At 44.2% G+C, this 26,721-nt stretch overlaps 1 protein-coding gene across 2 annotated transcripts in view; it reads left to right on the top strand.

Moving 5' to 3' along the window:
• MID2 (midline 2) overlaps positions 1-26,721 on the top strand; it is a 428,499-nt gene that overhangs the window by 330,815 nt on the left and 70,963 nt on the right. For both annotated transcript variants that reach the window (XM_077283340.1, XM_077283339.1), the window contains exon 8: positions 24,704-24,865. In XM_077283340.1, the coding sequence (XP_077139455.1) occupies positions 24,704-24,865 (162 nt within the window). The remainder of the gene's footprint in view (positions 1-24,703; positions 24,866-26,721) is intronic.

Genomic DNA, 26,721 nt, shown 5'->3' with positions numbered 1-26,721 from the left:
CTGTGATCCATATCCGCTCCCTCTCATCCCGGACCACTTTAATCAGATTGTAGGAGCAGAATGGTTTTCTACACTGGATCTCAGGGGGATGTATAATCTCATTCCTATTAAAGAGGGGTATGAGTGGAAAAGAGCTTTCAATATGCCTGAAGGATTCTGTGAGAACCTTGTGATGCCATTTGGGTTGACTAATACACTTGCTGTCTTTCAGCACTTTGTAAATGACATCTTTAGTCACCTGGTAGGGAGATTTATGGTAACCTATCTTGATGACAAATTCTGTTATTCACCTGACCTTGAGTCACATCAGGTACTTGTCAGGCAGGTCTTACAGATACTCAGAGACAAAAAAATTATTTGTCAAACCAGAAAAATGTATGTTCTCGATAGAGGAGATCCATTTTCTAGGATATGTTTTATCGTCAACTGGTTTTCACATGAATCCGGTGAATGTCTGGGCTGTACTGGATTGGGAACGTCTTGAGGATTTCAAGGTGTTTCAAAGGTTTTTCGGTTTCACCAACTACTACCGTAAGTTCATCAAAAACTTTTCAGTAGTGGCCAAACCTCTGACTGATATGACCACTTTTCTATTTGGTCCAGTCCGGCCAGGGAGGCATTCGATACCTTGAAGGAGTGTTTTGCATTTGCGACAATTCTCATACATCCTGATGTCACTCAGCCTTTATTTGTAGAAGTTGATGTGTCAGAAGTGGGGGTGGGGGCTATATTGTCGCATGGTACATCTCTTGTTAAATGGTGTCCATGTACATATTTTCATAAAAAAACTGTCATCTAAAAAGATAAATTATGACATTGGTAACAGGGAACTCTTGGCAATCACAGATCATAAGAATCTTGAATATCTCAAGTCTACAAAACATCTAACGCCTCAACAGGTAAGATGGGCATTGTTCTTCACCAGATTTAATTTTTGTGTTACATATGGGCATGGAAACAAGAACATTAAAGCAGATTCCTTATCTTCTTGTTTTCCTCGGGTTGGAAATAATTGTGAACAAGTTCCTATACTACAAAAAGGGTTGCTTATTGTGTCTATATGCTCTGATCTTGAGAAAGAGGTTGTTGAGGCATAGGGGGACACCTCTGCTGCCTGTCCATTAGGTAAACTATTTATACCTGTGAATTTCTGTCTTAGAGTTCTTAGTGAACATCACGATTCGGTCTTGGCCGTACATCCTGGTAATAAAGTCACCACTCACCACCGATCTTCGTACTCTTTGGTTTTGGTGGTCAGGGGTATATCAGAATGTTTGGGAGTATGTAGCCGCTTTCTACACTGCACTGTTATATTTGAGGGATCTTCTGGGGAGGTATGTTGTTGTGCACTTTCATATTTATTTTGGTGCTACTGGAGAGGTATTTTGTGCTGCTCTGTTGAATTTGTAGAATCTATTGATGTTTGTTGTGAATAGCTAATTTGAGAACTCGTTTAGAGTTTAATGAAGAGACCTGTACATGCCCAGCCATCAACGTTCACCCCCCCCCATTGACAGGATATTGTGAGTTCAGTTGGTGGACCCCTCATGTGTCAGTCACTTATGGGGTCTCCTGTGGGTTTGCTATATATATCATCAGTATATCACAGACACAGGAATCTGACTTTATGTTAAAAACTCACTTTATTTATTGTCACTATTCTCTGATATGGGGGGACAGGGGCAATATTTTATGTAGGTGGGTGGCCTTTGTGAGCCTAGGATACTGTTTAATCATAATCGTCCCCTATTTGTATGTAATTAAGTCAAAATATACAGAAAGACATTAGCTAGTAAATGTGAATAGTGTCAAATACTTATTGTGAGAAATCCGTATATAAGAAATCCATATGTGGGTAAGTTATTGGGCTATGGGTGAATATTTTAAGCTGCAGCCTTTCATCAGTTGTGCGGACTTTGCATGTTCCACCGGCTTATTCATATTATCCCCAGCGAGATGAACTGTGAGATGTAGAATAAAATGAATCAGAAATGAATGAACAGTGCAGATCCTGTAATATAAGCCATCTTTTCTGTGGTATACTGTAATACCAGGTTGAGTAACGGACCTCCCCCGCTGCACCCCCGCTGCACCCCCACTGCACCCTGCTCAGTATGCAGCAGCTCGGCCGGCTTCTGGAGCTGACGTTCTGTCAATCTCCGCACCGCCTGCCTGTGTACTTCAGGATTCAGGTGCGTGAAATTACATATGAATTCAGGAGCCTGAGACTATTTCAGTTGATATGGTGTTTAGTGAATCAACTACATAAAGTAGAGAATCGCTCATAGACTCATCTTTTCGGTCGTTTAGTCCTGCTTAAAATGCCAGTGCTGTAATCAATGCAGGATAATAACATCAGCGATACTTGGAGGGGTTCACATACTATCCTCCTACTACAGAAGTGTGCGTCTGTACTGATACATGCAGAGTCTGTCCTCAACTATTCCTTTTCCTCTTGATTTTTCATAGTAACATAGTTATTAAGGTTGAAGGAAGACTTTAAGTCCATCTAGTTCACCCCATAGCCTAACCTAACATGCCCTAACATGTTGATCCAGAGGAAGGCAAAAAAAAAACATGTGGCAAAGAGTAAGTTCCACATTGGGGAAAAAAATTCCTTCCCGACTCCACATACGGCAATCAGACTAATTCCCTGGATCAACGCCCTATCGAGGAATCTAGTATATATCCTGTAACATTATACTTTTCAAGAAAGGCATCCAGTCCCCTCTTAAATGTAAGTAATGAATAACTCATTACAACATCATACGGCAGAGAGTTCCATAGTCTCACTGCTCTTACAGTAAAGAATCCGCGTCTGTTATTATGCTTAAACCTTTTTTCCTCCAGACGTAGAGGATGCCCCCTTGTCCCTGTCTCAGGTCTATGATTAAAAAGATCATCAGAAAGGTCTTTGTACTGTCCCCTCATATATTTATACATTAACATAAGATCAACCCTTAGCCTTCGTTTTTCCAAACTAAATAGCCCCAAGTGTAATAACCTATCTTGGTATTGCAGACCCCCCAGTCCTCTAATAACGCTCTTCTCTGCACCCGCTCCAGTTCAGCTATGTCTTTCTTATACACCGGAGATCAGAACTGTGCACAGTATTCTAAGTGTGGTCGCACTAGTGACTTGTATAGAGGTAAAATTATGTTCTCCTCATGAGCATCTATGCCTCTTTTAATACATCCCATTATTTTATTTGCCTTTGTAGCAGCTGCCTGACAGTGGCCACTAAATGTGAGTTTGTCATCCACCCATACACACAGGTCTTTTTCATTGACGGTTTTGCCCAGAGTTTCGGAATTAAGCACATAGTTGTACATCTTATTACTTCTACCCAAGTGCATGACCTTACATTTTTGCCCATTAAAGCTAATTTGCCATTTATCAGCCCAAACTTCTAGTTTACATAAATCATCCTGTAATATAAAATTGTCCTCCTCTGTATTGATTACCCTGCAGAGTTTAGTGTCATCTGCAAATATTGAAATTCTACTCTGTATGCCCCCTACAAGATCATTAATAAATGTTAAAAAGAAGAGGGCCCAATACTGACCCCTGTGGTACCCCACTGCTAACCGCGACCCAGTCCGAGTGTGCTCCATTAATAACCACCCTTTGTTTCCTATCCCTGAGCCAGCTCTTAACCCACTTACACATATTTTCCCCTATCCCCAATATTCTCATTTTGTGTATCAACCTTTTGTGTGGCACCGTATCAAAAGCTTTTGAAAAGACCATATACACTACGTCCACTGGGTTCCCTTGGTCCAGTCCGGAACTTACCTCTTCATAGAAATTGATCAGATTAGTCTGACAGGATCGGTCCCTAGTAAACCCATGCTGATACTGGGTCATGAGGTTATTCCTCTTCAGATACTCCAGTATAGCATCCCTTAGAAAACCCTCCAGGATTTTACCCACAGTAGAGGTTAAGCTTACTGGCCTATAATTTCCGAGTTCAGTTTTTTGTCCCCTTTTTAAATATTAGCACCACATTTGCTATACGCCAGTCCTGTGGTACAGACCCTGTTATTATGGAGTCTTTAAAGATTAAAAATAATGGTCTATCAATGACTGTACTTATTTCCTGCAGTACTCGGGGGTGTATCCCATCCGGGCTCGGAGATCTGTCAATTTTAGTGATTTTTAGACGCCGCCGTACGTCCTGCTGGGTTAAGTAGGTGACACTTAATGGGGAATTTTTGTTATCACTGATCATATTGTCTGTCATGGAATTTTCTTGTGTAAATACTGATGAAAAAAAGTCAATTAGCGTATTGGCTTTTTCCTCATCCTCATCCACCATTTCACCCAGACTATTTTTAAGGGGGCCAACGCTATCATTTTTTAGTTTCTTACTATTTACGTACAGTAGTTAAAGAATACTTTGGGATTATTTTTACTCTCTCTGGCAATGAGTCTCTCTGTCTCAATCTTTGCTGCCTTGATTTGCTTTTTACAGAATTTATTTAATTTTCTGTATTTATTTAATGCCTCCTCACTACCTACTTCCTTTAATTCTCTAAATGCTTTCTTTTTGTCACTTATCGTGCCCCTTACAGCACTATTTAGCCATATTGGTTTCCTCCTATTTCTAGTATGTTTATTCCCATACGGTATATACTGTGCACAGGTCCTATCCAGGATGCTAATAAACGTCTCCCATTTTCTTTGTGTATTTTTTAGGTCTCAGGATATCGTCCCAGTTAATTGCACCAAGATCCTCTCTCATCCGTTGGAAATTTGCCCTCCTGAAGTTTAGTGTCCGTGTCACCCCTCTACTACACATCTTACTAAAGGATACATTAAAACTTATTATTTTGTGATCACTATTCCCCAAGTGACCCCTAACCCTTATATTTGCTATGCGGTCCGGCCTGTTGGTTAATATAAGGTCTAACAGTGCCCCCCTTCTTGTTGGGTCCTGAACCAGTTGTCAGAGGTAACTGTCTCTCATAGTTGTCAGACACCGATTACCTTTGCTGGAACTGCAGATATCCGTTCCCCAATCTATTTCAGGGTAGTTGAAGTCCCCCATAATAATGACTTCTCCTTGAGTCGCAGCTTCATCTATTTGCTTTACGAGGATATTCTCCATTGCTTCCATTATTTTTGGAGACTTATAACAAACCCCTATCAGTAATTTATTATTTTTCCCCCCTCCCCTTATCTCCACCCTCAGGGACTCTACATTTTCATTAGATTCACCTATATTATCACGCAGGATGGGTTTTAAGGATAATTTTACATATAGACACACCCCTCCCCCTCGCTTATCCGTTCAGTCATTTCTGAACAGACTATAACCCTGCAAGTTAACAGCCCAGTCATGGCTCTCATCCAGCCATGTTTCAGAGATCCCCACCATGTCATAATTATGCTCCAACAACATTAATTCTAATTTGTCCATTTTGTTAGTGAGGCTTCTGGCATTAGTATACATGTACTTTATCTATCTCTCTGTACCTCTGCTCTTTTTTAAATTATTAACTGTTCTAACCCCACCCCCCATGCCACCACCAACTTCCTTATTTGTGCCCAGGTCTCTATCTGCACTATCTTCCCCTCCCATAAAATGAATACCCTCCCCCCAATCCCTAGTTTAAACACTCCTCCAACCTTCTAGCCATTTTCTCCCCCAGCACAGCTGCGCCTTCCCCATTGAGGTGCAGCCCGTCCCTAGCGTAGAGCCTGTAGCCAACTGAAAAGTCGGCCCAGTTCTGCAGGAACCCAAACCCGTCCTTCCTACATCAATTCTTGAGCCACTTATTAACCTCCCTAATCTCCCGTTGCCTCTCTGGCGTGGCACGTGGTACAGGCAGTATTTCGGAAAATACCACGTTGGAGGTCCTTGCTTTCAGCTTGCAGCCTAATTCCCTGAAATCGTTTTTAAGGACCTTCCAGCTACCTCTAACTTTGTCATTAGTAATCTGTCCACCCGATCAGCGATGTGTTGGACTCGAGCGCCAGGTAGGCAGCACACCGTTCGACGATCCCAGTCTTTGTGACAGATTGCCCTATCTGTTCCCCTAATAATTGAGTCCCCCACTACCAGCACCTGTCTGGCCTGCCCTGCTCTCCTATTTCCCTCCTTACTGGAGCAGTCACTCCTCTGGCTTTCAGAGGACATGCCTGGCTGCAGCAGTGCTACCCCTGTACTGGCATCCCCCTCATCTGCCAACTTAGCAAACTTATTGGGGTGTGCCAGATCAGGACTAGCCTCCCTGGCACTCTTCCCTCTACCCGGCCTTCTAACTGTCACCCAGCTTGCTACTGTAGCGCCCCCACTGCCGCAGGGCCGAGGGGTACCCGGTACCGGGCCTCTGAGTCTCTGCTCTGGGGTTGTCACGGTGGCTAGGCCCGGTCCGTGACCCTGCCGAGGGGCGTACAGTGATAGATATGATGGATGATGGTAGTGGTGGTGGTGGTGCGGTGCAGTAAATAACGAGGACACCAGGTTGCAGTCTCTTTACCTCTTTACTGAAGATCTCTGGGTCCTCAGTCCGGAATACGGTTCACCAGGCTGCGCATGTCCGGCCGGTCCAATGGCACCTCCAGAGTTCTCTTTGCAGGTGGAAATCTGTGCCTTCCTGCTAGCGCTATGTGTTGTGGTCCTCCCCTGCTGTGCTTACGGGATAGTACCCCACAACTGTTGTGTCTGTTTCTGATGTTCCCTCACAACTCGTTCGGATGATGTTCTTCTCCTCCGTCCCTCCCTGATGTTCTGGTTAGGACGGCACCCGTATGACGAGTAGGCTCGGAGCTCTTCCGGGACCCTAGAGTCGCCCCTCTCCTAGTGCGCCCCCCATGTCTTCATAGGTGATGTATGTGAGACAGCCCGCCTGAGACTGACTGTCCTGCCGTTGGTTTGAAGTATTGCTTGGAGCTAGATATATATACTTCCTCGGCGTTCCGGCCGCCGGTTGTGCGCCTCAGTAGGATGTTGCCTCGGTCTTACAGCACGACTCCTACTGGTATTTCTCCTCTTGCTTTGATCTCGTTTCTCACTCAGCACAATATATCTCGCTTCTAATCCTTTCTTAGGGCACCGCCGCTATGCTGAACAGGCACGGTCCCGTGACGTTCTTTCTTGTAGCCAGGCCTCTGTCAGGGTCCCAAACCTGACAGGGACCCTACCGAATCTTCCCCCACAACACCCTCTGCCACAAGGTGTTGCCTGGTTCCAACCCAGTCAGCTTTCTGTCTAACTTCCTGCCTGACCCCCAGTTTTCCCACAGTGGTGAGGAGTGGCCTAATAAATAGCACCCTTAGCTCCCCCTGGAGGCCCGACTGTGAAATGTATTGGTGTATGTGATACCTGGTCAGATGAACTCCTTCAGTGCCATCAGACGTACCATAGCCCCCCTTAGCGGCGGAGCCACAGTACTGCAACGACCAGGACTCTGGGGCGCTGCACTCCCCCCTGGTTAAATCCAGTACTCCGGGACTGGGAAGAAAACAACAATACAGGTTAGCAAAAAGACATTCAATTTTTGTGAGTGCAAGAACAGTAAGCATATTTAAACAGGCTTCCCTTTATGGGAGGTGAGGGCACTTGAACGTTACAAAACATGGTTAAATATTATAGCAACATGCTATAACTAACTTTCTTTTACCCAACCGGGTATTCTACTAAGTGCAAAATTGTTGAACAATAATTTAACATTGCCTTTAAGGATGTACACTCTAAATCCACTAAAGACCTTCTTATAACACATTATAAGGCAATTAACTTCATACTCCTTCTTTAAATCTGCAGGACCGCCTGTCCTAGATGCTCCAGACCTACTGCCTCTCCTTTCTTTACAGGACCGCCCCTTTCAGCCCGGGCCTACTGCCTTTTCAACTACTATACACAGTATAGAACATAACATTTACTTTCAGTTTGAAATCACTGAGCCATCCTTACATAGCTCCCAAGAGGACTCACTGACTAACCCCATACGGGTTCACTTTTCTGTCCTCATTCTTCTATCAACATTATCAAACATTTCTTACAATCAACTAGTTGAATACATATAACTTTTACATGTAAGCATCATCATCACTTTCCTTTTTGTCAAGACATTATTGCTATCTATCAGTCTTAAAGCAATACCATTCTTTAAGTGCAACAAGTGAACATCCCCTTTAACCCCTTCCTGACATCTGACGTACTATCCTGTCGAGGTGGGGTGGGCCCGTATGACCACCGACGGGATAGTACGTCATACGCGATCGGCCGCGCTCACGGGGGGAGCGCGGCCGATCGCGGCCGGGTGTCAGCTGCATATCGCAGCTGACATCCGGCACTATGTGCCAGGAGCGGTCACGGCCTGCCCCCGGCACATTAACCCCCGGCACACCGCGATCAAACATGATCGCGGTGTACCGGCGGTATAGGGAAGCATCGCGCAGGGAGTGGGCTCCCTGCGGGCTTCCCTGAGACCCCCGGAGCAACGCGATGTGATCGCGTTGCTCCGAGGGTCTCCTACCTCCCTCCTCGCCGCAGGTCCCGGATCCAAGATGGCCGCGGCATCCGGGTCCTGCAGGGAGGGAGGTGGCTTACCGAGTGTCTGCTCAGAGCAGACACTTGGTAAGCCTGCAGCCCTGCACAGCAGATCGTCGATCTGGCAGAGTGCTGTGCACACTGCCAGATCAATGATCTGTGATGTCCCCCCCTGGGACAAAGTAAAAAAGTAAAAAAAAAATTCCCCACATGTGTAAAAAAATAAATAAAAAAAATATCCTAAATAAAGAAAAAAATATATATATATTATTCCCATAAATACATTTCTTTTGCTAAATAAAATAAAAAAAAACAATAAAAGTACACATATTTAGTATCGCCGCGTCCGTAACGACCCAACCTATAAAACTGCCCCACTAGTTAACCCCTTCAGTAAACACCGTAAGAAAAAAAAAAAAAACGAGGCAAAAAAACAACGCTTTATTATCATACCACTGAACAAAAAGTGCAATAACACGCGATCAAAAAGACTGATATAAATAACCATGGTACCGCTGAAAACGTCATCTTGTCCCGCAGAAAACGAGCCACCATACAGCATCATCAGCAAAAAAATAAAAAAGTTATAGTCCTGAGAATAAAGCGATACCAAAATAATTATTTTTTCTATAAAATAGTTTTTATCGTATAAAAGCACCAAAACATAAAAAAAATGATATAAATGAGATATCGCTGTAATCGTACTGACCCGACGAATAAAACTGCTTTATCAATTTTACCAAACGCGGAACGGTATAAACGCCTCCCCCAAAAGAATTTCATGAATAGCTGGTTTTTGATCACTCTGCCTCACAAAAATCGGAATAAAAAGTGATCAAAAAATGTCACGTGTCCGAAAATGTTACCAATAAAAACGTCAACTCGTCCCACAAAAAACAAGATCTCACATGACTCTGTGGACTCAAATATGGAAAAATTACAGCTCTCAAAATGTGGTAATGCAAAAAATATTTTTTGCAATGAAAAGCGTCTTTCAGTGTGTGACGGCTGCCAATCATAAAAATCCGCTAAAAAACCCGCTATAAAAGTAAATCAAACCCCCCTTCATCACCCCCTTAGTTAGGGAAAAATTAAAAAATTGAAAAATGTATTTATTTCCATTTTCCGGTTAGGGCTAGAGTTAGGACTAGAGTTAGGACTAGAGTTAGGGCTAGAGTTAGGGCTAGAGTTAGGGCTAGAGTTAGGGCTAGGGTTAGGGCAAGGGTTAGGGTTAGGGTTGCGGCTAGGGTTGGGGCTAGGGTTAGGGTTAGGGCTAGGGTTGGGGCTAGGGTTAGGGCTAGGGTTAGGGCTAGGGTTGGCTAGGGTTGGGGCTAGGGTTAGGGCTAGGGTTAGGGCTAGTGTTAGGGCTAGGGTTATTGCTAGGGTTAGGGCTAGGGTTAGGGCTAGGGTTGGGGCTAGGGTTGGGGCTACAGTTAGGGTTGGGGCTAAAGATAGGGTTAGGGTTTGGATTACATTTACGGTTGGGAATAGGGTTGGGTGTGTCTGGGTTAGAGGAGTGGTTAGGGTTACTGTTGGGATTAGGGTAAGGGGTGTGTTTGGATTAGGGTTTCAGTTATAATTGGGGGTTTCCACTGTTTAGGCACATCAGGGGCTCTCCAAACGGGACATGGCATCCGATCTGAATTCCAGCCAATTCTGCGTTGAAAAAGGAAAACAGTGCTCCTTCCCTTCAGAGCTCTCCCGTGTGCCCAAACAGGGGTTTACCCCAACATATGGGGTATCAGCGTACTCAGGACAAATTGGACATCATCTTTTGGGGTCCAAGTTCTCCTGCTACCTTTGGCAAAATACAAAACTGGGGGCCAAAAAATAAGTTTTGTGGGGAAAAAAAAGATTTTTTATTTTCACGGCTCTGCGTTGTAAACTGTAGTGAAACACTTGGGGGGTCAAAGTTCTCACAACACATCTAGATAAGTTCCTTGGGGGGTCTAGTTTCCAATATGGGGTCACTTGTGGGGGGTTTGTACTGTTTGGGTACATCAGGGGCTCTGCAAATGCAACATGACGCCTGCAGACCAATCCATTTAAGTCTCCATTCCAAATGGCGCTCCTTCCCTTCCGAGCTCTGTCATGCGCCCAAACAGTGGTTACCCCCCACATATGGGGTATCAGCGTACTCAGGACAAATTGGACAACAACTATTGGGGTCCAATTTATCCTGATACCCTTGTGAAAATACAAAACTGGGGGCTAAAAATCATTTTTGTGAAAAAAAAAAATAATTTTTATTTTCACGGCTCTGCGTTATAAACTGTAGTGAAACACTTGGGGGTTCAAAGTTCTCACAACACATCTAGATAAGTTCCTTGGGGGGTCTAGTTTCCAATATGGGGTCACTTGTGGGGGGTTTGTACTGTTTGGGTACATGAGGGGCTCTGCAAATGCAACGTGACGCCTGCAGACCAATACATTTAAGTCTGCATTCCAAATGGCGCTCCTTCCCTTCCGAGCTCTGTCATGCACCCAAACAGTGGTTCCCCCCCCACATATGGGGTATCAGCGTACTCAGGACAAATTGGACAACAACTTTTGGGGTCCAATTTATCCTGATACCCTTGTGAAAATACAAAACTGGGGGCTAAAAATCATTTTTGTGAAAAAAAAAAAGAATTTTTATTTTCACGGCTCTGCGTTATAAACTGTAGTGAAACACTTGGGGGTTCAAAGCTATCAAAACACATCTAGATAAGTTCCTTAGGGGGTCTACTTTCCAAAATGGTGTCACTTGTGGGGGTTTTTAATGTTTAGGCACATCAGGGGCTCTCCAAACGCAACATGGCATCCCATCTTAATTCCAGTTAATTTTGCATTGAAAAGTAAAATAGCGCTCCTTCCCTTCCGAGCTCTGCTATGCGCCCAAACAGTGGTTTACCCCCACATATGGGGTATCGTCGTACTCAGGACAAATTGCACAACAACTTTTGTGGTCTAATTTTTTCTCTTACCCTTGGGGAAATAAAAAAATGGGGGCGAAAAGATCATTTTTGTGAAAAAATATGATTTTTTATTTTTATGGCTCTGCATTATAAACTTCTGTGAAGCACTTGTTGGGTCAAAGTGCTCAACACACATCTAGATAAGTTCCTTAAGGGGTCTACTTTCCAAAATGGTGTCACTTGTACAGGGTTTCAATGTTTAGGCACATCAGGGGCCCTCCAAACGCAACATGGCGTCCCATCTCAATTCCAGTCAATTTTGCATTGAAAAGTCAAATGGCACTCCTTCCCTTCCGAGCTCTGCCCTGCGCCCAAACAATGGTTTACACCCACATATGGGGTATCAGCGTACTCAGGACAAATTGTACAACAATTTTTCGGGTCCAATTTCTTCTCTTACCCTTGGGAAAATAAAAAATTGGGGGCGAAAAGATCATTTTTGTGAAAAAATATGATTTTTTATTTTTACGGCTCTGCATTATACACTTCTGTGAAGCACTTGTTGGGTCAAAGTGCTCAACACACATCTAGATAAGTTCCTTAAGGGGTCTACTTTCCAAAATGGTGTCACTTGTACAGGGTTTCAATGTTTAGGCACATCAGGGGCTCTCCAAACGCAACATGGTGTCCCATCTCAATTCCAGTCAATTTTGCATTGAAAAGTCAAATGGCGCTCCTTCCTTTCCGAGCTCTGCCCTGCGCCCAAACAATGGTTTACACCCATATATGGGGTATCAGCGTACTCAGGACAAATTGCTCAACAATTTTTCGGGTCCAATTTCTTCTCTTACCCTTGGGAAAATAAAAAATTGGGGGCGAAAAGATCATTTTTGTGAAAAAATATGATTTTTTATTTTTACGACTCTGCATTATAAACTTCTGTGAAGCACTTGTTGGGTCAAAGTGCTCACCACACATCTAGATAAGATCCTTAGGGGGTTTACTTTCCAAAATGGTGTCACTTGGGTGGGGTTTCAATGTTTAGGCACATCAGGGGCTCTCCAAATGCAACATGGCGTCCCATCTCAATTCCAGTCAATTTTGCATTGAAAAGTCAAATGGCGCTCCTTTCCTTCCGAGCTCTGCCATGTGCCCAAACAGTGGTTTACCCCCACATATGGGGTATCAGCGTACTCAGGACAAATTGTACAACAAATTTTGGGGTCTATTTTCTCCTGTTACCCTTGGTAAAATAAAACAAATTGGAGCTGAAATAAATTTTGTGTGAAAAAAAGTTAAATGTTTATTTTTATTTAAACATTCCAAAAATTCCTGTGAAACACCTGAAGGGTTAATAAACTTTTTGAAAGTGGTTTTGAGTACCTTGAGGGGAGCAGTTTTTAGAATGGTGTCACACTTGGGTATTTTCTATCATATAGACCCCTCAAAATGACTTCAAATGAGATGTGGTCCCTAAAAAAAAATGGTGTTGTAAAAATGAGAAATTGCTGGTCAACTTTTAACCCTTATAACTCCGTCACAAAAAAAATTTTGGTTCCAAAATTGTGCTGATGTAAAGTAGACATGTGGGAAATGTTATTTATTAAGTATTTTGCGTGATATATGTCTGTGATTTAAGGGCATAAAAATTCAAAGTTGGAAAATTGCGAAATTTTCAAAATTTTCGCCAAATATTCGTTTTTTTCACAAATAAACGCAAGTTATATCGAAGAAATTTTACCACTATCATGAAGTACAATATGTCACGAGAAAACAATGTCTGAATCGCCAAGATCAGTTGAAGCGTTCCAGAGTTATAACCTCATAAAGGGACAGTGGTCAGAATTGTAAAAATTGGCCCGGTCATTAACGTGCAAACCACCCTTGGGGGTGAAGGGGTTAAGAGGGGATCCAGTCTGTATGAGGTAGCACATCTTCTCAAGCTACCAGTCCGTACACCGTAAGGACTCCGGTGCGGGTTCCAAGAACCGTATCTTCGCAAAGAGTCCTTCTTGTATGTAAAACCAGTAAGAAGCCCCTTTAAGAAGGTGCAAACTATTTACAAGGAGTTTGTATCATGCATTGTTCATGATTCAGCAGTTTCTTAGTAACGGAGCAAAAAGTAGATTGTGAGCCTTCGCGGGCAGGGTCCTCTCTCCTACTGTACCTATTATGACTTGTATTGTTCAAGATTATTGTACTTGTTTTTATTATGTATACCCCTCCTCACTTGTAAAGCGCCATGGAATAAATGGCGCTATAACAATAAATAATAATAATAATAATAAAAAGTAGAAAAACAAACAAAGAGCAATAGGGATCCCGGGTCAACAAAGGGATCCCCTTAAGAGTTAACCCCAGTCGGGTTTAAAGCAGCAAAAAGCAGGGAAACAAACAGTTAACTATGTACAGTTTCAGGTTTCCGAGGTTTAGTTGGATGGCTTCCAGGGCTGCACCTGGCACTTAACCCCTCTTGGCCCGGGAAGGGTGAAGTCCAGGGTTGCACCCAGTGCTGTACAAACGCCGTTAATCCGTCTTTCATGTACGGTTAGGTCATGCACAGTGATGGAGGTCTGCGCAGCTTGAGTAGGGGCATTTGCTGCAGCAGAGGTAGCGGCTGCTGCAAGATCAGTCACTGGAATGGAGTCAGCAGTTGTGGCACTAGCAGTCACTGGAGTGGTGTCGGTCGTCAGGGCAGGGTCGTCCTTCATACCTGCTTCAGATGCGGTCCCTCCGATGCCGGTCTGCTCTGCCTCCGCTGGGGTCTGGAATGCTGGCTGCAGGGCCTCATGCTGCGACGTTGTCATCTCTGCTCGCAGCATCTCGCTTTCCGGCAGGGCCTTGCTTTCTGGCTTCGGAGCGCTGGAACTTCTTTCTTGCTCCGGACCAGACGAGGCTGCCGACAGATGTCTGGTGAGGCTCCCGATGATGGTCTTCTTCCACCCGGCCTCGGTGCTCAGCTGCATCTGCGGGAGTTGGTGGATCAACTCGTCCGCTCCGGTCTGCAGGAGGTCAGCATCAACTATGGAGGTCTGGCTGCGGTGCCTCTCCGGGTAGCTGGGGGAGTCCTCGGCTCCGACCCCACGCTCCGGCTCCGGGCGGCTGGCCATGGCGTCCTCCATGTCGCTGAATTCTTCTTCCTGGTCCTTTTCCCGCTCTCTCCTTCGTGGGCGGTTTCGTTTTCTCTGTCTCTGCCCACCATTGAGGATCAGGAGGCGGATCTCGGCTGCTGATGGACACTTCCTCAAAGGGCCGGAATGTTTAGACTGGGCGGCCATTGTCTTTCGCGCTCTTCAGCTTGTTCACGCCCACTTCCACGCCCTTCTTCTTCTCCTGCGCTCTCCTTAGCGCTGTAATGGCGGCGGTTTTGGCGGGAACTTTTGGCGGCAAGTGGCAATCCACAGTCTTTGCAATAAAGTACAGTCCAAGCACAGTAAATCACAGTTCCAAGGCACACATGACCTGATTCTTCAGGCTTAAGTAGATCCTGTTCGTGACGCCAAGTTGTAGCGCCCCCACTGCCGCAGGGCCGAGGGGTACCCGGTACCGGGCCTCTGAGTCTCTGCTCTGGGGTTGTCACGGTGGCTAGGCCCGGTCCGTGACCCTGCCGAGGGGCGTACAGTGATAGATATGATGGATGATGGTAGTGGTGGTGGTGGTGCGGTGCAGTAAATAACGAGGACACCAGGTTGCAGTCTCTTTACCTCTTTACTGAAGATCTCTGGGTCCTCAGTCCGGAATACGGTTCACCAGGCTGCGCAAGTCCGGCCGGTCCAATGGCACCTCCAGAGTTCTCTTTGCAGGTGGAAATCTGTGCCTTCCTGCTAGCGCTATGTGTTGTGGTCCTCCCCTGCTGTGCTTACGGGATAGTACCCCACAACTGTTGTGTCTGTTTCTGATGTTCCCTCACAACTCGTTCGGATGATGTTCTTCTCCTCCGTCCCTCCCTGATGTTCTGGTTAGGACGGCACCCGTATGACGAGTAGGCTCGGAGCTCTTCCGGGACCCTAGAGTCGCCCCTCTCCTAGTGCGCCCCCCATGTCTTCATAGGTGATGTATGTGAGACAGCCCGCCTGAGACTGACTGTCCTGCCGTTGGTTTGAAGTATTGCTTGGAGCTAGATATATATACTTCCTCGGCGTTCCGGCCGCCGGTTGTGCGCCTCAGTAGGATGTTGCCTCGGTCTTACAGCACGACTCCTACTGGTATTTCTCCTCTTGCTTTGATCTCGTTTCTCACTCAGCACAATATATCTCGCTTCTAATCCTTTCTTAGGGCACCGCCGCTATGCTGAACAGGCACGGTCCCGTGACGTTCTTTCTTGTAGCCAGGCCTCTGTCAGGGTCCCAAACCTGACAGGGACCCTACCGAATCTTCCCCCACAACACCCTCTGCCACAAGGTGTTGCCTGGTTCCAACCCAGTCAGCTTTCTGTCTAACTTCCTGCCTGACCCCCAGTTTTCCCACAGTGGTGAGGAGTGGCCTAATAAATAGCACCCTTAGCTCCCCCTGGAGGCCCGACTGTGAAATGTATTGGTGTATGTGATAACTGGTCAGATGAACTCCTTCAGTGCCATCAGACGTACCATAGCCCCCCTTAGCGGCGGAGCCACAGTACTGCAACGACCAGGACTCTGGGGCGCTGCACTACTTCACTGTCCTGCAGCTCCATCCTACCATCCCCCCTTCATCTATCCCATTGAGCTTCTGCTTAGTGAGCAGCAGACTCCTTTCCATATTGTCTCTGGATCTCAGTGTTCCCAGCTGCACATTTAGATCCAGAATCTGGGCTTCCAAATGCACAACGTGCTCACATCTCGCACAGCAGTATGCATCCTCGACCGGCTGATCAAGGACTGCATACATGTGGCAAGATGTGCACTGGATGGCATTAACAATAGTGGAGCACATTTCCTAATGGGGATTGCACCAGACAAAAGCATTAAATAAAAATAAATACAAAGTATTAATAAAACACAGACAGCAATTCAGTAATTCCTCCCTTGGAAACTCCCTGAATCCAAAGTCACTGAATCACAAGTCACACTTACCGCCGTTCACAGTTATGCTCAGGTCACACTCAGCTCGTTCACACTCGCTAAGCTGAAGATTTAAAGAATTTTTTTTTTTACTCTTTCCCTCAACAGCAATCCTTCTTGCTGTTCAACGCACTTCACTTTCTCTACTGAAGACCAGCAGCCATTGGTTTTCTAGTGAAATGCTGGGGGTAGGAATAAGGGAACCATGGGCAGCATGATCCAGATCCTGGCTGCTCGTGAACAGACAGGTGTGTTTTTCTCTAAACCCTGGCATTTCAGAGAAATTATGTTTTAAAGATGTGGACAGGGACTAAAGTCAGAGATTTGACTAGTCCAGCTCCGCCCCTGGCCGGCTCCGCCCCTGGCCGACTCTTCCCAGCGCCACGCTTGGTTATTGACAGGTCTCTCCATATGTACACACAGAAGGGAGATACCTGTCAATCACCTGCTGCCATGCTAAAATACATTTTCTATAAAAAGTCACAGCAGTTTAGAAACAAATATACCCAGCTGCACTCATGATGCCTTCGGTTTGAGCAGAATCAATGATGTGAAAGATTGCCCTTAACTATCAAACCTATGTGCATCCATTTTTTACATGGATGCAGCACAGTGGCTCAGTGGTTAGAACTGTGTGGTGGCTCAGTGGATAGTACTGTACGGAGACTCAGTGATTAGCAATACACAGTAGCTCAGTGGTTAGCACTGTAAGGTGGCTCAGTGATTAGCACTGTATGGTGGTTCACTGGTTAGCACTGCACAAGTGGCTCAGTGGTTAGCACTGTAAGGTGGCTCAGTGGTTAGCACTGTAAGGTGGATCAGTGATTTGCACTGTATGGGGGTTCAGTGGCTAGCACTGTATGGTGGTTCAGTGGTTAGCACTACACAGTGGCTCAGTGGTTAGCACTGTAAGGTGGCTTAGTGGTTAGGGCTACAAGGTTGCTTAGCAGTTAGCACTACATGGTGGCTCAGTAGTTAGCACAGCATGGTGGCTTAGTGGTTAGTACTGCAACCTTGCAGCCCTAGGATCCTTCGTTCAAATCTCACCAAGGACAACATCTGCAAGAAATCTGTATGTTCTCCCCATGTTTGCATGTGTTCCTTCTGGTTTCTTCCCACACTCCAAAGACTGATAGGGAATCTAGATTGTGAGCCACAATGGAGACAGTGGTGATGTCTGTACAGCGCTGTGGAATATGATAGCGCTACATAAGTATAGCATAGAAATAGAAACAGAATAACATCCCATGTAAGTGCTTGCATTGTACAAAGTAGAGAAATAGGTTGCACTCAACCTCCAGTTTTCTTTTAATCATGAATAACAGTTTAGGTGGGTGGATAGTGGAGGACTTCTGGAAATGGGGGGCATTTCACGCTAACTTCGCTTGAACGCTTGAAGTGCACTCACTCTTGCCGTGCATGCACTGTGTTTTCTGTGTTTTAGCAGATAGTGCCCATGGTTGCAGCACTGGGATCCCTGCTGGTCCGTGGGGAATATTTGTCCTCTGCTTGTCAGAGAAGATATCCATCGTGCACATACGAGCTTCATGCAGATGACTACATAGTCTGACCGCCAGCCGTCCACCTCTGCTGCTCATACGTGCTCACAGGGGGGCGCTGTAAGGAGAGAGAACATTGAGTAACTAAACACTACAACGTAACCTATAATTGGGCTCCGACTATAAATAGCAAATTACTTATTGCACTTTACAATGTCTTACTGGAAGCAAACCTTTCCTAACATTCCTGCTTGCATTACTTCCATCCAGTCGCTCCGGCAAATGGACATTTTGCGGGACCACATAGATCTGGACCTTTTAGCCGTGTTCATCCTCCCAAGAGCTGAGCTGAAGCCTGTTGCTTTCTCGAGCCCATGGCACCATGTTTAATTTCATTATCTTACTCTTCTGTAATTGTGTTATGATTTGACATTATCCAGAACGCCCGGACTTATACCGCCGGCATAATATGCATAATCCAACATTCTCTTGGCGAATTCCTCCCAGCCGGTGAATGCAGCCAGTTACCTTGTATGTATTCAGTGTAATTAAACTTTTCCAATGCAGCGCCGCGTGATTTGTATTTTATCCTCATTTTTTATATTCCAATTTGGGTATCCCGGGGAGATAGATATTTTTTTTTTCAGCACCGGTATAAACATTTACTCATCAGATTGAACTTTATTTGCACTCCCTGTAGAATCTGTAATTTTAAGATGCTTGGAAACCAGGCAGAGATTAATTCAAGATTAGTTATGACAGAAAGTAATACATTAAATGCTTCATATCCTGGATTAAGTGGATCCTCTAATTCACAAACTGCTGAAATGTTGAACACAAAATTAAACTAAGTCTCATTGCTTTATATGAGGAGATTTTGTTCTGAAATAGACAATAACATGGCGGTAAGCGTGCTCTCTGGACAGCCAGGGGGAAACGCTTGCCTTACCTTTTACTTCTGTTATGGATCACCTTGTGATGTGGATTAGGTAAGCCATAGGTCAGGGTGAGCAGCATGGGCGAGAGGCATCCGAACAGCTGGGTCGCAGCAGAACCGAGTGTGCGGACAGCATATTGAATCAGTGAAGATGAGTAGGCAGGACAGTTACTTTATGCAGCAGAGTTGAGTATGCGGACAGCACCTTGAATCAGCAGAGTGGAATAGGCAATGTGGCACCCTGTTGTAGTAGAGCAGGATGTGCAGATAAAGCCGGAGCCACGCTAGCGTATAGCGTCCGATGACCTTCGGCTCCTGCTCTGCTGCGAGGGAGAGCTGCTGTGCTCCGATTTTCTCACATGACAGGATTGGAGCACAGCTGTGGAGGAGAAGGAGAAAGTAATTTCTCCATCTCCTCTGCTGCCGGCGTCGGCGGAAATCACACTGAACTCAGGTGACATCAGAGTGCAGTGGAATGTTTCACTCATAGACTTGTATGGGTGCGTGTGAGCTGAGTCTTGCTGCAACTCACAGCATGCTGCCGAATCAGTATGAGAAAATAATCGCAGATCCGAGCTGCCCCATAGAGCAACACTAGGACAAGTGCTATGAGGTAGAGTTGAGCGACTTTTACTTTTCTAGGATCGAGTCGGGTTTCGCGAAACCCGACTTTCTCAAAAGTCGGGTCGGGTGAAATCGGCCAATTATTGCGAAAAGTCGGGGGCCAACCGAAACACGAAACCCAATGCAAGTCAATGGGGAATCAAAGTCGGCAGTGAGTGGAGGACAGGAAGTCACCTATGGTGCCCATTTTAATGCCAAAAACATCAATTCTTGTTACTGAAGCTTGTCAATCTTAATTTACCTTATAATATTAGTTAGGCATTGAAAATTGAAGGTCATTTGGCTAAAGTTGTGGGGGGGTAGGGCTGGTTCAAGTTTTTCGTGGGCCCAGGAAACGCGGACTATGTCACGGCAGTGGAGCAGGGAGAGGTAAGTATTTCAACTTTGCAAGTACTGTGATCCTGAGCAAGCAGGGGGTACCCACTCGTTCGCATTGGCACTGGCACAGGGCCCCTCAAAGTACGTCGGTGTGTTTGATGGCAGTGGCGCCTCCCACCGGCAGAGACACTTTTGCGTACTATGAGGGGCCCTGTGCCAGTGATGTCGCCAACGAGTATGCCCCCCCACCTGATGAAGGAACCTGCACTTTCATCTGCACCTTCCTCTTTGTCCCTGTGTAAGGTGGTATAGTATGTGGGAAGGGGAACCTGACTTTCAGCAGGGTCAGATTCTGGCTGTGTAGAGTGCAAGGGGAATGTAGTGGTCTGGGTCAATGTACCAGCAGACTCATCTAGCAGTGGCTGGGCAATGGGCAGGATGAGGAGGAAAAACAGAGATAGAGGCCCAAATAATAAAGTAGGCTAAATGCAGTTCAAAATTGGTAACAGGACTAAACAGGCGGCATTGCTTTGATCAGTGGAGGAAAACTGTAATGAGTGGCAGACACAGTTAGTAGGCCCAAGTAAGAAAGTGGGCCAAATGCAGTTCAAGATTGGTAACAGGAGTAAACAGGCGGCACTGCTTTGTTCAGTGGAGGAGAAAAGCAAGGAGCGGCAGACACCGTTAGTAGGCCCAACAAAACAAGTAGGCCAAATGCAGTTTAATATTCGAAACAGGATGAAAATTGAGGCTCAGCTTTGTTCAGTGGAGGAGAAAAGCAAGGAGCGGCAGACACCGTTAGTGGGCCCAACCAAACAAGTAGGCCAAATGGAGTTTAATATTTGAAACAGGATGAAAATTGAGGCTCAGCTTTGTTCAGTGGAGGAGAAAAGCAAGGAGCGGCAGACACCGGTAGTAGGCCCAACCAAACAAGTAGGCCAAATGCAGTTTAATATTTGAAACAGGATGAAAATTGTGGCTCAGCTTTGTGTCAGCTCTTTACTGCAGATAATTTTGTGTTCAAAAAGTCAAACAGTTCTCCTTCCCTTCCGAGCCCTGCCATGCGCCCAAACAGTAGTTTTTCCCCACATATGGAGTATCGGCGTGCTAAGGAGAAATAGTACAACACATTTTTTGTCCATTTTTTCTTTTTACTCTTGTGAAAACAAACAAATTTGGGGACAAAGAAAATTTTTTGTGGAAAAATAGTTAATTGTTATTTTTTTCCTTCCACATTTCTTCAGTTCCTGTAAAGCACCTGAAGAATTAATAAACTTCTTGATTGTGGTTATGATCACCTTGAGGGGTTCAGTTTTTAGTATAGTTTCACATTTGAGTAGAGTATTTTCTGTCATATAAACCTCTCAGAGTCACTTAAAATGGGATATGGTTCCTAAAAATCATGGTTTTGTACATTTTGTTGAAAAAATGAAAAAGTGCTGGTCATCGTTTAATGCTTCTATCTTCCTAACAAAAAAAAATATGTTTCAAAAATGAAAGTGAAACCTTGTCATTAAGGTCAAAATAGGCTTGGGGGTGAAGGAATTAAAGACTCAGTTTACCAATAAGTTTTTACAATCAAAACATGTTCCTTCAAACTGTATCTGTACATTGTTAACAAATGAAGGAAATTGGCAGGAGAGAAATGCAAACACCACACACAAACTACTGATACATAGAAAGGCCTGCAGCAAGTCTGTCTCATAATGGTGATGATCGGTGGGGCAACAAGTCAGCGAGACCACTCAAACCAAAGTATGTACAGTCCAAATTTCAGTACTGTCAACTGAGACTTTTAGAAGCTACAGTAATTTTTCCGGGAAAAGTAGTGAGTGAATCACCCTGTATAATAAAGAAAGAATATACAAAAAAAAGACAATTCCAAATATATTATTTTATCTTCATCCCTCATACTAAAAAGTAAAAGTAAAATAGATGGAAAAGTTATATGTGCGCCAAAATAACACCAGTAAAAGCTACAGCTTTTCTTTAAAAAAAACAAAAAAACAAGCCAAGCTCGAACATAGCACATTCTATGGAAAAATAAAGGCGTTATTTCAACTGAAAAAAGAAAACGTTAAAGTGTGTTTTTTTTGTTCAAAAGTAGTAAAACATATCCCAAAGATACATATGCTTGCTATAATGTGTACAACATTTCTTGTGCCTGTTATGCTTCAGGAGCATCTAGTTGTCATCAGAAGTAAGGATGAATGGAGCCATGAAAGTTTGGGTTCTCGTATCAGATCCAAACTTTATTCCAAAGTTCAGTTCGGGTAAAAGGACTGAACCTGAACTTGAACTAGAACTCGAAACTCCATTGCAAACAATGGGAACTTGAACGTTTGAGCTAGAAAATGATCTCTCTCTCTCCCCGGAACTTCAAACATTGCAATGGATTTCTGGAAGAAGTCCATGTTCGGCATTTAGCACTGGAAAACTAACTATCCGGTATGAACCCCAAACTTTTAAGCTCTGGTTCGCTCATCTCTTTTCAGAAGGTTACTAAATCTATTACTTATGACAATTTCTACTCTACTTATTGGACCTTTTAATTTTTTATACTACAATTTGGACAGATGAAGCTCTGAAATTGTGAACTAAAATGTTCTGTTCTGGATTGCACAAGAAAAATTGATCTTATCTACTGTCTTGGTGGAGTGCCGAGTTCTTCAGATCTTCATTGCTTAGTTCCAGCTGCTGCTGGATCACTGATTTTCGAATAGCTCATCAAAGGTTCCATCCTAGACAACTCCTTTTTCTGTTCTAAAAAAAAGTATGCAATACTTACATTTTGATGCCCCTGCTAAATTTAAGGACAGGATGAGGAATGGCTAAGCTTTGCCTAACTTTACCCACCTGAATTCCCCCTTTTACTTTATCCCTACCCCCTCTTCCAATAATGACAGACATTGCGGGTTTTGATGAAATGGTCACATCAGCCTTTATTAAATTACATTAACAATATTAATACTCATATTAAAATGTTTTCAATTGACCTGAATATAATAAAGGGTCTTTATAAGCTGAAAACATAAAACCTTGCACCATCAGCTGTTCCTCTTTGCCCTCAACTGCATTGCGCTAATATGGGTGCCCTTCTGCTGAATAGTGTGCCATAAATTGTCACTCTGAGACCTTGGCAAAGTAAGCACCACAAGTATTTTCTTACCACTCACAAGGGGTGATGGTGACTCTACCAAAGTGGATCCACTACCCCACTTTACCATACCACCAACTGGCTTTCCAAAGACCTGTTCCCACCAGCTATCATGACAAGATGCTTAAAGTGCCCTTGTCAGCAGGATAGTTCACAGTAAACTACAGACAGTGTCAGGTCGGTGCCGTTATACTGATTACATATGATACCTGGTGATTAAATCTGTCTTGTGGTTGTTGTTTAATCTTTATTTTTAGTCTTGAGTTAATGATATGCTCGTTCTTCAGGGTGGGGTGGTGGGTGGGACAATGGGTGGGGCTTTATGTGGTGCTCTGATTAGGTATTCATGAGCATGGCTTCTGACAAGTCACTAATCCCTCAGGGACCTGCCCCCTAGTTTACATAATGAATATTATATACAGCAAAGCTTGGAGAAAAAGAAAACATTTTGCATTCAGGCACCTGCACTGCAGCCTGAGAGCATATGTAATGTTTATATATTTAATTTGTTTGAGGTTATCCTGAAATTTAAAAAAAAAATCCATTTAAAAATGGCGTCAGCCACGCCTGTACAGTAGCAACTATCGGTGATCTGATAGCTGCTACTGCGCAGGTGTCGGTGGTGTCATCTTGGAAAAGGAAATTATTTTTTTGTCTAGCAAGAAGGCGTTGCCGGCGCCAGCCTAATAGCAGCTATCGGCAATCGACGATAGCTGCTACTGTACAGGCGTCGGCAGCGCCATCTTGGAGGAGGATTTTCTTTTCTCTACCAAGATAGCGTCAGTTGTCAGGCGGCACCATTTTCAAACTTTTTTTTAAAGTGAATATCAGGATTACATCAAACAAATTAATTATATACACATCACATATACAATCATGCTGCAGTGCAGGCGCCATAGCCTTCAAAAGGTTTTTCCCCCCAAACTATATATATAATATTCATTAAGTAAACTAGGGGGCAGTACTATGAGGAATCAGAGCCTTGTTAGAAGCCATACACATGAATAGCTAATCAGAGCGCCACATGAATACCTTCACAGGCCGCCCCAGAGCACAAGCATATCATTAACTCAAAACTGAAAATACAGATTCCACAACAACCACAAGACAGATTTAATCACCAGGTATCAGTGTAATCAGTATAACGGTGCCGACCTGACACTGCTTCGTAGTTACTATGCACAGTCCTGCTGACAGGTTCCCTTTAACTTTGAGCAGCTGAACAATACCCAAATCTTGACCTTTAAACCTCCAGTATCTCCAGCTTTCAAGCAACCTTAGGAGAGGGAGAATGGGACGCTGATCCACCAATGGACTGCTCTTGCACCACTCAGGCAACCCTGTATATTCAGCTCCTTCTATCAGTCGGGTAGAACCACGTTATTCCATCCACTCCCCTAATCCCCCCATTTTTCTGTTTAGGCCCTGTCTACTGTCTCCTAAAACACCATCTTAGGCTATCCTATCAAATGATACCCCACCCCAATACCAAGGCCCTGGTATACATCCTAGTCATGTGGCCATCTTTTTTAGCCCCTTTGGGTCACACTACATGCCGTACTTTGGGGGTGCACTTGAGGAGCATTGTTTGTAATCAGACTACCAATAGGACACAAGGAGCCTTCTGTATTTGCACAAAGACAGAGAACCGATTAGAAAATTCTGATATTATATGATCATTTCATTTGCTTAAAATTTTCAGTTGTTTACCCTTGATTTTACTGTTTTATAGGTTTATACAGCTCCATGGACAGCTGGATGATAGTCCCCAATATCAAGCAGAACCATTACACTGTGCATGGACTCCAAAGTGGAACTCGTTATATATTTTTGGTCAAAGCAATTAACCAGGCTGGGAGCAGACATAGTGATCCGGCAAGACTCAAGACTAACAGTGAGTATATGTGATCATTAGGTGGTAAAGCAAGAGCAAAATCTCATGGAGATGATAAATGTTCCCTGGCTGGATTCCTCTATTGCATGACAGCTATAGTATCTGAAATTAATAATGATCAACTATCCCTGAAATATAGGGATGGGCGAACCCAAATGGTAACGTTCAGTGTCCGTACCGAACACTTAGTGTCTGTGTAAAGACCTAAAACATGGACTTCTTGAAGTCCGTGTCACTGTTGAGGTTTGTCAGCCCGAACATTCAGCATTTACCATGCTGCCATCTGTGTGACAGCGAGAGAAACATTGGCTCTGATTGGCGTTAAGTTTGTTACCGCTCTTCAGAGCGCTGCAGTTCCCATTATGTCATACAAATGACAGTGTGTGAGCCAGCAGTTGTGATCGGCGGTAAAAAGGTCACTGCCGGTCACAGGTGTCCTCTGATGAGAGTCCTTATCTTCATATGCCTGGTCTCACTGATAGCAGCAAGTGTAGGCATATAACAATGAGAGTATTCATCAGCCAGTGCCTTTGCAATAAATAAATAAATAAATAAAATGTAAAAATGGCGTGGCAGTCCCTCTATTCTTGATAACTTGCTAATGCTTGATTAAAGAAAGTAATTTAAAGAAACAGAGACAAAAAAATAGCCAAAAAAAAAAATTTGAACCATGAGGCTGTGGTCAAAGTGGAGAAAGGAATAGAGAAGGGGTGAGGAGAGGGTGGAGGTGGACATGGAAGAGGGGGCCAACACTGTTTTATTAATTTTGAGGTTTTTTGCTTAAATTTGGGGAAGCAACAAAATGAATTGAATGCAAAATGGAGTGTAACCATGGCTGGATGCAGCTGATATAATATTTCAGTCAGCCAAAAAAATGCAGAAGCCCTGTGACATCCACGCCATATTCATTTTTATGAATCTTAGGTTCCCACGTTGTCTGATGAAACCACCTGCAGTATAAAAGACATGCTCTGACATGACACTTGCAGCAGGGCAGGCCAGCACTTCCAAACAGACAGGGCAAGGTCTGACCTTGTGTCCATTTCGGACACCCAATAGTTAAATGAGGTAGACCCATCAGTTAGTACGTGGATATGTATGGACACATACTCTTTCACCATGTTGATGAGATGCTGCCTCCTACTGATATGAGCAGTATCACACGGTGGTGTCAGATGTTGTGGCATTCTCAGAAAGTTCTGACAAATTGCAGCCATGCTAACCCTGCCTTAAGGTGGTAGCAGTGCCACAGTTGTGTTGGTGATTTCCTATTCTGCCTTTGCCTTGTTGATCCACTGAGTTGCTGCTGTCAGGTGGGAAAGCCATCAGTAGTTTCTCTACCAATGCGTTCTTGTATTGATGCATTTTTCGATTCAGCTCTAGTCATGGAATCAATTATGGTCTGTTGCCCTTGTACCAGGAATCCAGCAAGTTGGCATCCCAGTAATCTACATTTATGCAATTATTTAAATAATTTAAAAAAACCTCATGGGGGTCCCCCCCGATTTTTGACAACAAGCCAAGCTAAAGCAGAGCGCTGATATTCTCAGACTGGGAAGGGGTCCTGGATATTGGAATATCCGAATCCTAAAAATAGCAGCTCGCAACCACCCCAGAAAAGACATATCTATTAGATGTGCCGGTTCTGGTGCTTTGCCCAGCTCCTTCCACTTACTCTGATGCAGTGACAAGTGGAGTAATATTTGTGGGGTTGATGTCAGCTTTGTAATGTCAGCCGAAATCAAGCCCAAGGGTTAGTAATGGAGACGTATTTATGAGACGACCCTATTATATATATATATATATATATATATATATATATATATATATACAGTGCAAGCCAAAAGTTTGGACAC

This window comes from Ranitomeya variabilis, chromosome 2, assembly GCF_051348905.1.
Source record: "Ranitomeya variabilis isolate aRanVar5 chromosome 2, aRanVar5.hap1, whole genome shotgun sequence".
Taxonomy (NCBI): Eukaryota; Metazoa; Chordata; class Amphibia; order Anura; family Dendrobatidae; genus Ranitomeya; species Ranitomeya variabilis.
Note: the sequence above shows the minus strand (reverse complement) of the source record. Positions and strands in the feature narration are given on the sequence as shown.